The 13617-nt window shown below is 31.2% G+C and overlaps 1 protein-coding gene across 1 annotated transcript in view; it reads right to left on the minus strand.

Annotated features, from left to right (window-relative positions):
• Positions 1–1107: 1107 nt before the first annotated feature.
• Positions 1108–13617, minus strand: part of LOC110624285 (putative disease resistance RPP13-like protein 1) — a 30780-nt gene continuing 18270 nt past the window's right edge. Inside the window, exons 2-9 of the mRNA XM_021769390.2 lie at positions 2733–2813; positions 2544–2628; positions 2270–2449; positions 2019–2162; positions 1838–1938; positions 1658–1751; positions 1417–1448; positions 1108–1301 (exon numbers count right to left, since the gene is read on the minus strand). Coding sequence (XP_021625082.2) covers positions 1289–1301; positions 1417–1448; positions 1658–1751; positions 1838–1938; positions 2019–2162; positions 2270–2449; positions 2544–2628; positions 2733–2813 — 730 coding nt within the window. The 3' untranslated portion in view covers positions 1108–1288. The remainder of the gene's footprint in view (positions 1302–1416; positions 1449–1657; positions 1752–1837; positions 1939–2018; positions 2163–2269; positions 2450–2543; positions 2629–2732; positions 2814–13617) is intronic.

Consider the following 13617-nt stretch of genomic DNA (forward strand, 5'->3'; position numbering starts at 1 on the left):
AAGATCATGACTAAGATGATAGTTAACCGGCTTAAGTCCATCTTGCCGTCTATTGTCTCCGAAAGCCAGAGCACTTTTATTTCTGGGCGCAGCATTCAGGACAATATAATCTTAGCTTTTGAGGCTATGCATGGATTTAATATGTTTCATCGAAAGAAAGAGTTATATGGGGCCCTTAAAATGGACATCAGCAAAGCCTATGATAGACTAGAGTGGGATTTCATTCGTGACATGCTCATCTGCATGGGGTTTGCGCAACGATGGGTTACTTTGGTGTTTTCTTGTATCTCTATTGTTCGTTATTGGGTTCTGCATGATGGCAAGAAAATCGGCCCTATCTTACCAACGAGGGGACTGAGGCAAGGAGATTCCTTGTCGCCTTATTTATTCATTCTTTGTGCTGAGGGGCTATCCTTCCTTTTACAAGACAGTATAAACCGTGGCAGTCTTCATGGGTTCAGGATATCACGGGGTGGCCCGCAGATCTCCCACCTTTTTTTCGCGGATGACAGCTTGATTTTCTTCAGAGCAAATGTTCAAGAGGCGTTGGAGCTCAAGCGTATTCTTCGCATCTATGAGAACGCATCTGGACAATTGGTTAACTTTCAAAAATCATCTCTTTCTTTCAGCAAGTATACTCCTGTGGCTCTTCAGGTTTCTATATGTTCAGTGCTCCAGATTGAGGAGAAGCCGAATTTGGGTAATTATTTGGGACTCCCTTCTCATGTTGGTAGTAACAAGAGGGAAGTGTTCAGTTTTGTTAAGGATTGTTTGTGGAAGCGGCTGAATTCATGGAAGCATCGTGCACTGTTCCAAGCAGGTAAGGAGGTCCTCTTGAAAACAGTCCTCCAAGCTTTGCCAAACTATGTTATGAGTTTGTTTTTACTGCCTCGGACTTTATGTGCTGATTTGCAGCGTATGATGACTCGATATTGGTGGAGTAAGGGTGCTGATCAAAATCGCAGTATTCACCGGCTGGGTTGGCATAGAATGGCGAAGTACAGACTGGACGGCGGGTTAGATTTTAAATCGCTTCATGATTTTAACTTAGCCATGCTTGGTAAGCAGGGTTGGAATGTACAAAATAATAATGTACAATAAAATCTGCATAACGTACGCCTGGTATACAATAAAGTTAATGATACAATTAAATGTCAGATTAACCATCATTGTACTTGTTTTTTCTAAAAGGAAAACTCAATTATTTGGTCTCAGAAACCTCTGTTCCTTTCCAATTAGGCCATGGACTTTCTGCTTTGCATTTCTGAACTCTGTTCTTCGTAACCTTTCAGGGCACAACTCTGCACATAGTATTGAAATGTCTCTCCAAGAGTTAGAAAACTGGCATCTTAAAATTTTATTTCCCGTTTTAGGTGGTGGACATTAAACAACAGAGGAATGGTTCAGAGTTCTTACCTTCTTAATCTTGCAAGAAGGAGAAAGCTGAGCTGCATAACAGAAGGACCAAAGAGGTGAATGATAAAAGTTCATGTGGCTATTGGTTATAGGATTTAGATTGAAAGGTTATTCAGAACCAGTAAAAGAATTGAATTCAAACCATTTCGATGAACTGTAGCAATAAAAGCATTAGTTAATTTTAAACAGTTTTGCCGGATATTAACAAGAAAAGTAAGGTTCACCGAGTCAGTGAAGTTACCTCTGTGACATTAACAACAGTTTTGCCGAACTGCTTCCCATTGTCATCCGGCAAATCACGGAGAAAATTCATGATATAGATGCCACAATCCCATCTAGGTGCAAAGGAAAATCATTCGCTCCTAAGTTGAACAATACAAATCACAATAGTATGAGATCACAAAGTTTGGTAGTAGTATACCCATTAGGCTGCCGAGGAGCATTCTTTTGGATTACTTCTTCGAAAGTTGGGAAGAAGGGCTTCGTCTTAATACCTGGTACACAATTGTCCAGGCCTTGGAGCTAAAAGAACATGGGAGAAACAAATAAATAATATACCTGTACCAGAGATTATATTTAAGAAGAAAATGCTAACAACTTACCAACACTGGCAGGATTTCCTCATCTGTCAGAGAGTAACCTTCATCGCTCCACATCGGATCAAACCATAAGCATGTTTGATTCGGGACTTTCAACACAGCCAGCAGAAAGTGCTGGCGATCATAGTCATGGATGGGGATGTAAATCTGCAAAAGAAACACACAGAGAGATTGTACAAGACAATAAAATTGTAAAAGAAAAAAAAAAAGAAAAATTATCCACTAGTTGTTATGAATGATTTGTTATTTTCTACCTTTTCACAAGCCTCGAGATCACTTGTCACTGCAAAATTTTGTACGTGGTCATCGTAATATTCCTTGAAGAATGAAACTTTCTCGTAGCTTTGATATGTGATGCATGGAAAGAACCAATTCGTGCCGTTCCTTTCTCGCACTTCCTCCTTTCTCACCGCCTCCACCACCATGTCAACATCCTATATAATCATATAATGGTACGTGAGGATTAAAATTTAATCATTCACACGCAAGAAAGTAGATTATATATTGCAATCATATCAAATAACGTACATTGTTCTCAAGCCATTGTCTAGGCTTCCAATGTTCAATCCTTGATCTAGCAAGGCTGCAATTATCTCCTTCAAAAAGGGTCTCACTGTTATAACAAAATCTGTTACTTCCTTTCTCGAAAAGTAGCACACAGAGAATATATAATCAAGGAAAGCTAGCCATACACAAATGGTTAACGGATGTACTTACTTATCATTGTTCTCATAGATGATGTACTTAAGGACTGCTAGCTGATCGTCGTTATAGGACTTCTGATCGAGCTGCGGATACCCCGGAACTCACTCAAGTTGATTGGATTCTGTGCTGAAGACGAGTGAGATTCGGCAGCCAGTCTTCTGGTAGAGATTCGAGATCCTCAATTATCAACGTCTTTAATTTGGAGAGAGGACTTGCAGGAACGATAGAAGAATCCTCCTGATCCCCTAAATATTTGCGATCCCATTGAACCTTTTGCCCATCAATTTGAATATTTGGGATGTGAGAAATTATACGCCAATCGGAGCACTTTCTAGTTCCATACTTTTCCTTCAATTGAGAACATCCTTTAATATCTAAAGCTCGTAAAGTGAGCTGCTGACGCATTTCAAGAGGTAAACTGGCTAACCGTGGGCAATCCTTGAGATGTAATTCTTCAAGAGAAGTGAGGATCAGTAGCAACTCTTGAGGAAAAGCTTTGAGATCTTCAATTGACACAACCCACAATGCCTTCAATTTGGAGAGCCCAAGCATTGACGATGATGAAGATGATGAAGAAGATGTTGATGGCACTGCCTGAACAATAGAAGAAGAAGTTGATGGCACTGCCTGAACAATCGACATCTTAATCATCTGCTGCAAGTGTTGTACTAAGCTGCAGTTTTCCAACAGTAGCTTTTCATCGAGGTTTGGAAATAGCGGCATGCAAGTCAGCTGAGGGCACTCACTAATTTCTAGCTTAGAAAGTCTAGTAAAGTGAGGGAGCTCCGCTGTTATTTTCATGGTTAAATCATCCCCTTTCTTCCACCAACTCTTCAGGTGAGGACAATCCAAGATATACAGTTCCTTCAGGGATGGGAAGAAGGTCGATTCATTTCCTCCGCCTCCTGCTCCAGGGAAATTATCCCCCTCATGATATATGAACTCAAGTTTAGGAAATCCATCAATCCTTAAATATTGAAGCGAGGGGATTCGATCCAAACGGGGAAGACGGTCACAATTTCCACAATCTTGTATACAAATATTAACTAAATTTGTGAGGGAAGAAAGCCAATCAGGGAATTTCGTGCCTCCATAATCACACACCTTCAACTTCTTCAGGTTTTCGTGTGGCCGAAGCCTCTCCAAGCACCTTTCATCATAGTTGACATCTACATTGTCGTTGTCATCATCATCATCATCTCGATTCCAGCACAGACTCAATGACTGAAGAAGTTGCTTCTCCATTAAATTAGCTGACTCAAATTCTGATTCATCTTTCACACACTTGAGATTTCTTATCTCTATCCTTCCTCTCAAGTTTAGCCGATTCAATTCAACCAGGCCCCCAACATGATTAGAGACAGAACTATCTTTGGCAACTGGAAACCAAGTTAACATTTGAAGGGAAGTTAATTTTCCAAGCCCACACGGCATGTGCGTCAAACTCCAACATCTCTCACAATCAAGATGCCTGAGATTGACTAGCTTGGTAATATCTTTTGGTAGCTCTCTAAGCTCTTCACAATTGGAAAGTTTCAGCACTTGCAAAAGTTGAAGTCTAGAAATAGAATTTGGAAGTGCCTTGATTTTATCATTTCTGGAAAGGTCAAGATACCTCAGATATTTCATCTTCTGAATGCAAGTTGGCACCTTCTCAATTCCAGAATTATGTAAATCAAACACCCGTAAATTCCTAAAGTTGGAAAATAAGGTTTCATTATTCGGCATTTTCTTTCTTCCTTCACTACTTGGCCAAACTTCTTGACATGGCAAAAGAAATGTCCGCAACTGTTTGGCAGATGGAATCCCACAATCGCTAGGATCAAAGTGGAAACCAAGTGACAAATGATGTGTTTTCTCATCAACTTTTATCATATTCCGATTCCCAGCCATACTGCTATCACGCATCAAATTGTTCATCTTGTTGGAAGAAAGATCCAGACAGTAAGTGCATAAAATATTCAAGGCCAATGTCTTCAAGACATTTGTTTGAGTCTGATGATTCAATATACCCTTGTCCCATCCACCAGTAAATCAACATAATATATTTTAATTTAAAAAGATTAAAATTAAAATTTTAAAAAAATATTAATTTTTATACAAAAATTATTAATGAAATAATTTTTTATATACAATATTAATTGCATTTATATTGTAATTAAGTGTAAAATGAATTTAAATAATTCAGAATAATTTTTAATTAAATTTAAAGAAAATTATGATATTGATGATGTAAATCGAATTTGCTTTGAAATCCATAATTTTCATGGCTCTAGTCATCAGTGGGGCATTGACAGTCATTGAAATTATTCAGAAAATAAGATTTAAAAATAATTATTTTTTTAAAAATTAAAAATTAAAAATTAAAATAATAAAATTTAATATCGTACTTACCACCAATTTAACCATACAAACGCTTAAAAGGAAAAGTTAAATTTTAAAATATCATTTGACAAATTGGTTCATTGAATACCATAAATTAAACCACAACAACCCATGACAGGGGTGGAGTCAGCAGGGACCATGGATTTCTTGAAATGTGTAAAATTTCATAGGAGTATACAGATAATTTTTTTAAAATAATAGTATATAGATAATTTATTCTAATTTTAAAATTATTTAATTAAATTATGATTATATTTTATAAAATTAAAATTTTATTTTATTTTTTAAAATAATTTTATTATTTAATTTTTCAATATTTTTCAATTTAAAATATTTACTTTTTATTTTTAAAATTTTAACTCTAACTCTTCATTTAATTTTTTTTAAATTATTCATTCATTGTTTAATTTAATTTATATATAATTTTTATTATTAAGTAATAATTTTTTTATTTATTTCATTTAGTATTAATCTATTTAAATAATTAAAATTATATAAAATAAATTTTAATAAATTAAAATATTTAATTTTTATAAAAAATTAAATTTCAATAAAAAATTATATATTAAACTATTATGTTATTTTAATAATATTATTTTTATGAATTTGCATATTATAATTATAGTGAAAACAGATTTTTTTTTATAGTAAATACAATTAAAAATCTACTATTTGCATGTTATAATTATAGTGAAAACAGATTTTTCTATAGTAAATACAATTAAAAATCAACTATTAATAGAATTTGTGAGGAACTGTGAAATAATTAATCAATAATTTATATTAAAATATATATTTATAAATACTAATAATAAGGTCATGAAGTGAAAAATATATGAAAATGGTTATGATTTAATTATATTAGTTTATTTACTATTTATAAAATTTTATCTTTTAAATATGTATTTATTCTATATTTTTCATTTTATAATTTTTATCTACTTTATTTTTTTATATATATTAAAAAATAATTTTTATTAATTTTTCAATTACATTCATTTTAAAAATATAAAATTTTATTAAAATATAAAGAAATATATGAATATTCATTTAAAAAATAATAATTAATAATAAATTGTTTAAAAAATAAAATAAAATAAAATAGATTTATAATATTCAATTTATATATTATTATAATTTAAATAAATAAATAATAATTTTGAAATAATAAAAAAATAAAAAGTTAATATTAAGGTGAATCGACTAAAAAATTTAATATTTGTACATATTTATATTTTATTTTAATTTTTTTAATTTTAATTTAATTGGTCCGATTTTTAAATTTTGATATAATTTTAATGAATCCGTGAATTTTTAAATTTAGTAATTTATATTATAATTTAATAGTATTATTATTATTTTTTATATAAATTAATAATCAAATGGCTTAAAAAAATTTAATAATGTATTTTAATTTAAATATTTAAATTTTGAATAAATTTTAATATAATTTTAGTTAATTTTTAAAAATTAAAATATAAGAATTTATATAAAATATTAAATATAAATTTTATTATTTTTTAAATATAAATTAATTTTATATAAAAAAATAATATTAACTCATATTTACCTATAATTAAATTAAAAACTAAAAATTTTAAATTTTTTTATTAATATTATTTATACACGCTATATATAAATATAATAAAATAATTTTTATTATTTTGTCATAAAAAGACACTTCTCTTTATCCATTGAAGTTTTTATTTTAAATATAATATTAATAAAATTTATAAATTTTAAATAATTTTATCAAATTTAAAAATTTTTTAAATTAAATTATTAATAGCAAAATGTTTTAAATTTTAATTAATATATATTATTTAAATTTTTTTATTAATATTATTTATATACGTGATATATAAATATAATAAAATAATTTATAATATTTTATTATTAAGAGACACTTTCTCCATTTAAGTTTTTATCTTAAATATAATATTAATAAAATTTATAATTTTAAATAATTTTATAAATTTTAAAATTTTAAAATTAAATTATTAATAGTAAAAAGTTTTAAATTTTAATTAATATATATTACATTTTTTTATTAATAAAGTCTACACACCTGACATGTGTGGAAATTTTCATTGAATTTATTTGAGAGAGAGAAATGTTAGCAGTTGGGAAAATGAATGGTTGTAAGTAAGTCAAGGTCAATATTCAGCTTTTGCTTTGTAAAAGGCAAACATTTGAAAAGTTGTAACTATTCACTTTCGACACACGTGATATGTTCCGTACATAGATATTTTAAATATATTAAATTTTAAAATAATTTATAATTTAATTTTTAAATTTTATTATTATTAATAAATAAATTTTTATATCTTTTTTAAATTTATTTTATATATATATGTTAATATTAATTATATAACTAATACTACATATTTTTTTTTATTTTGTTAATAATAATAAATATAAATATAAAATTAAATTCTAAAATAGATTGATAAGAGATTAATCAAAGTTTAACGTGATACATTTTAACTACAAAAATATCAAAATAACTTTTCGCATTGTATTTTTATTATCGAATATGATTAAATTTTAATAAAATATGAATAGTAATAATTTAATTGATTAAATTTTGAGAATCAGTAGCTTGAATTCAAATTATATATTGATTTTATATATAAAATATTTATTATTTAAATTCGATTTATATAAATAATTAATTTAATAGAAAGAATATATTTTATAATATATTAATTTTTATACAAAAATTATTAATGAGATAATTTTTTATATACATTATTAATTGCATTTACATTGTAATTAAGTGTAAAATGAATTTAAATAATTCAGAATAATTTTTAATTAAATTTAAAGAAAATTGTGATATCGATGATGTAAATCGAATTTGCTTTGAAATCCAAAATTTTCACGGAGACTGTAGGTTTTATAGCTCTGGTCATCTGCGGGGCATTGACAGTCATTGAATATAAAGTAAAGGATGGAGAGAGAAAGTCAATGACAGAAATAAGATTTAAAAGTAAATGTTAAAATTTAAAATATCACTGAACAAGTTGGTTCATTCAATACCATAAATTAAATCACAACAACCCATGACAGGGGGTGGACTCAGCAGGGGGACCATGGGTTTCTTGAAATCTGTAAAATTTCATAGGAGTATATAGATAATTTTTTTAAAATATGAAAAATTATATTTTTAAATTTTTATATTTTTAAAAAATTGATTAATTTATTTTAATTTTAAAATTATTTAACTAAAATTTTGTTTTATTTTTTAAAATAATGTTATTATTTAATTTTTCAGTTTTTCTAATATTTTTCAATTTAAAATATTTACTTTTTATTTTTAAAATTTTAACTTCAACTCTTCATTTAATTTTTTTTAAAACTATTTACTTATTATTTAATTTAATTTATATATTATTTTTATTATTAAGTAATTATTTTTTATTTATCTTATTTAATATTAATCTATTTAAATAATTAAAATTATATAAAAATAAATTTTAATAAATTAAAATATTTAATTTTTATAAAAAATTAAATTCTAATAACAAATTATATATTAAATTATTATATTATTTTAATAACATTATTTTTTATAAATTTGCATTATAGTGAGAACATATTTTTTTATAATAAATATAATTAAAAATTATAAAATAATTCGATCCAAACTAATTCAAAAAATTTATAAATTTATTTTTATACTCGCTATTATATAGTATTCAGAATTACCTAATTTATCGATTGAAATGTTTTCCACATTAAAAATATAGAAAGTAATTGAATATTATATTTTTTTTTATTAAATTTTATGATATTCTCATCTCAATCGAATTAAATATAATTATTAAAAAATTAATTTAAATTATTTAATAATTTTTTTATTAAATTTTATAATATTTTCATTGGAATTAAATTAAATATAATTATTAAAATATTAATTTAAATTATTTAATAGTGGTTGGAAAAATAAAGTATACACACCTATCATGTGTGGAAAATTTTGATTGAATTTATTTGAGAGAGAGAAATGTTAGCCGTTGGGAAAATGAATGGTTGTAAGTAAGTCAAGGTCAATATTCAGCTTTTGCTCGTTGTGTCGTACAGTGAATTATTTGAGATTGAGAAGCCATGGCATAGCAGCCGTACTATTCACTTTCGACACACGTGATATGTTCCGTACATAGATATTTTAAATATATTAAAATTTATTAAATATAAAAAAATATTTTAAAAAACTTTTTAAAATAAAATAAAATTATTAACAAAATAATTTTCTTAAAATTGATTTTTAATAATATTTAAAATATTATTTCTAGAAAAAGTTTTTGAAAGTATTTTAGAGTTTCTTTCTGGGTGGGCCAGATCCATTATTGGGTTTTCCTCTGTTTGTTTTTCGGCCGTATATTGAATGGGCATGGACTTTCTTTTTGGCCCGCCTCGCTGTGTTTTCTACTCTCAAATTAATGATTTTTTTTAAGCATGAAAATTTAAATTTGAGATAAAAGAAAAAAAAATTAAATTCATGTATATTTCTAAAAATTTTATTGGATAATTTATTTTGTACAATTTTTATTATATAAAATTTTTCACCTTCTCTGTCTAACAGATTGGTAGGCAGAAAACTATAATCATAATTGGACTATTCAAATATAATCAGAGAATAAATATTAAAAAAATTGAATAACTATTTAAATCAATCAAATAATTTTTTTATTTTTTTTAAATATTAAAAAATTAATTAAATATTATACATGATATGTATATATATAATTTAACAATTATCGTAATCAATAAATTAATCTAGAATTCTGTTATTACTGTTCAAATGAATTTTTATATTACTTAAATAGAAATTGAAGTGATTTTATGTTACGGATTTAAAACTTATGCCATTGCATACATTTTAATTATAAATTATATAGTAATTAAATATTTTAGATTAATTTTTAAATGTAATATCGGGCTAGATGTTGGACTCCAACGTGAGAATTCTAATTTTCCGATGAAATCTCTGTTAATATTCAGAATCTCGAAACTGAAATTTTTAGAAGGATAAAATAGGGTTTTCATAAAATAAATTTGAAATTTTTAGAATCATATTAAAAAAAATAGAAAAGAAAAGAGTTTTAGAGGAATATTAAGGTTCAGTCGTTGAACCTTTAAGTTTGGCCGTCGAAGGTGGTTTCTCCGGCCACCTATAAAAGGCTTTCAGCCCGAAAATGTGAGAATTCTTTTTTCATTTTCGGGCAAAGGTGAGTCCATACATCCTCCTTGATATTTTTGTTGAAATTTCTTCAAATTTCTTAAAAAATTTACGAATTTCTACTTTTGTTTTGAAGATTGAGTTGTGTTTCAAAGTTCTAGCTCTTGGAACCCTCAGAGTTCATCTCTCTATCTCCTAAACCCTCCCCTTTGTAATACCCGGCTAGACTCCGGTATCGAAATTCCTACCGTCCGGTGGAATTTGGATGTCGAAAACCTCTAGAAGGGTAACATCATGTTTTTACGAAATGTTTTCATGTTTTTAGTGATTTTAAGTATGAAATAAAAATGAGTTTTTGCATGAAAAATCTTTGGAGGAAAACCCAGGTTCGGCCGCCGAAGTTCAAGTTCGGCCGCCGAACATGGCATGCATGCGGAGGCACATTCGGCCCCCGAACGTGGCCTGGCCAGCCACCTATAAAAGGGGCACTTAGCCAAAATGGGCGAGCTTTCTCCCATTTTCGGCCACAGCAAGCTTCCGACCTCCCTCTTCCAAATCTAGTGTTCTTCCTCCAAATCCCCACTATTTTCTTTGAGTTTTAAGCTTGCACTGAAAGTTTTGAGCATTTAAAACGAGTTTTGGAGCTTTGGAAACTCATGAGCTCATTTGCTTGGATCTCCGAGTTTTGGTCGTCTCACTCTCGATCTTCAAGAGGTAAGAGCCGATCTTAAGCTCAATACATGTTTTAAGTAAGTTTTATAGAGTTTTATGGGGTAGAATAGCATGTATAGGCTTGTATGAATATTTGAGTAAATGTTATGTTTTGAACAATGTGGCTTGTGTTTGTGTGTTTGAAGTGTTGTAGATAGGGTATATGTTTGTTTGAGGCCCCTAGGAACTTGTATGCATGTTTTAGTTAAGTGGTATGCATGATTTGAGCTTGGGAGGCAAAATGTGCATAGGAGAGCTGAGTTTCTGCCATTCGGGAGAAGCTCAGGTTCGGCCACCGAAGGGACTTTCGGCCGTCGAACCCTCTTGTGGAGGCAGCATTCGGCTGCCGAAGCTTGCCCCCGAAAAGAGACTTTCGTCTCTGTCTGGAACTTTCGGCCGCCGAAGGTGCCGCCGAAAGTGCCCGACTTTCGGATCTGTCTGGGACTTTCGGCCGCCGAACCTGCCGCCGAAATGCCCTGTTCAGCCATTTCATGCATGTAATTGTATGGTTATTTCATGATGTTTTAGGGGGTTTTTGGGGAGTATATTAGAGTAATGTTTATGTATGTTTGGTCCCTCATTGGAGTCCACCTGTGTAGGTTCGGACCCGAGGAACCGAGGACCCCAGCAGTGAGTCAACTGCTACAGAGTTTGTCAGAGCTAGCCAGAGGTGAGTGGAATAAACCTTAAGTTTTAAATTAATGAAATACATTCTTTTGAGCATGTTCATGCATCATACGTGCCATGTGATATTTTAGGGTGTTTGCATTAGTATTCACGAAGATGTTGCATTGCATATTATACTTTGGATGCGGGTGGATGTTGAATGATCTAGTAGCCCTCAGTATGACAGGATATGCTATGTTATGGATAGACCAGGTGTGGCCTGCACTACGCCCCTGGCATTATGTAAGTGAAAGACCGGGTGTGGCCTGCACTACGCCCCCGGCACTATTGGATTATGTTATGCTATGTTTATGTAAGAGAAAGACCAGGTGTGGCCTGCACTACGCCCCTGGCATTGTTGGATTATGTAGAGGGCTTCTAGTGACAAGTCCATCCTTGATGTGATATGTTTGTGATGTGTTGCATTCCATGAAAGGCATGATTTAAAATATAATGTTTTTACTATTCTGCTCACTAGGCTCTATAGCTCACCCCTCTCCCCTAACCCCAGATGTGCAGGTACAGGGTAGACCAGGAGGTCAACAGGAGTAGAAGTTATGTTTGCCTTGTAATAGATAGAGTGGACATGATAAAAATATCGTAATGTAGAAGCTTTGTAAGATATGTCTTGTAATTTGGATATTGAGGTTAGAGTTGTGCTTGACCATTATATGTTGTTAATCCCACTTGTATGCACATGATCTTTGTTTTATGAGATATGATGTTCAGATCCAACCAAGTTTATGTATGATGAGATACCCCATTGGAGCATTTGATGAGAGCTTCAGTGGAGGTTTATGGTTATGTTATGTTTATGCTTAAGTTTATGTTCAGGCTATGCTTGAATGATATGTGAGAAAGATTACAGGATTATATTATGTTGGATCATGAATGGGATTGCACAGGTTCATAGGATGTATGTTAGGCTTGCTACGGATCCTGGCGGCCTTACGCCGATCTGGATCCTAGCGCCGGTAGCGGTCCGGATTTTTGGGCTGTTACAGAGTGGTATCAGAGCGCCTAGGTTCATATGGTCGGACCTAGCGTGTCGGGCTCATAGATGTTATAGAAGGTCAAGCACAATAAGAAAAGTCATGTCCACTAGGATAGGATGTAGAGTCCTGTCTTGCTTTGATGATGTGATATGCCATGATAATATGCATGTGCATAAATGATATGTTATGTATGCTATGTATGTGATGCAGGTTCATGTGTTTCCACATGGACCATTTGATGCTGATATTCTACATGTATGTGCTGTTTTTCAGAAAACAGGATGAGAGGAACTCGTCGATCTGCACGATTGACTAGAGTCCCACCAGAGGATGAGGGCACGAACGCCCATCCTCCAGCATTGCCTAGGGCAATGTCATGTAGAGCAAACAGAGAAAGAGTGCCAAGGGACCCTAGAAGGTCTTTTGACACTAGCAGAAGAGGGACAGAAAGAGGAGCAAGTTCTTTAGATATGAGGGAAGTTATGGAAGAAGATCAGAGGAGGGATGGGAATCTGGATGTTAGCATGTCAGAAGAAGGGACAGGGGAGTCACAAGGAGGCACTTAGGCCTCGGGATATGTTTTTCCACCTTATTACCCACCTTATGCACAGGGTTCAGGGTATCCGATGGGGAGCACATCGGATCACTCTAACTTTAGCCCCTACCCTACTTATATGCCATACCCACCCTACTACCCACAGTACCCCATGTACCCACCTCCACCATACCATCCAGATACAGCACACCCTACTCCAAGGGATGCTGCACCTCCACCACCACCACCAGCACCTACTGTCCTAGAAACCCAGGCACCTAGACCTACCTCATCTGGAGGGAGCAATGTCAAGATGACTGACTACATGAAGTTGGGTGCCCCACAGTTTGAAAGCGGTGATGACCCGTTTGTATACCTTGAGAGAGTCAAGGTGATAACAGATGAGATAGGGGCGGATGA

Source organism: Manihot esculenta, chromosome 10 (assembly GCF_001659605.2).
Source record: "Manihot esculenta cultivar AM560-2 chromosome 10, M.esculenta_v8, whole genome shotgun sequence".
Classification (NCBI taxonomy): Eukaryota; Viridiplantae; Streptophyta; class Magnoliopsida; order Malpighiales; family Euphorbiaceae; genus Manihot; species Manihot esculenta.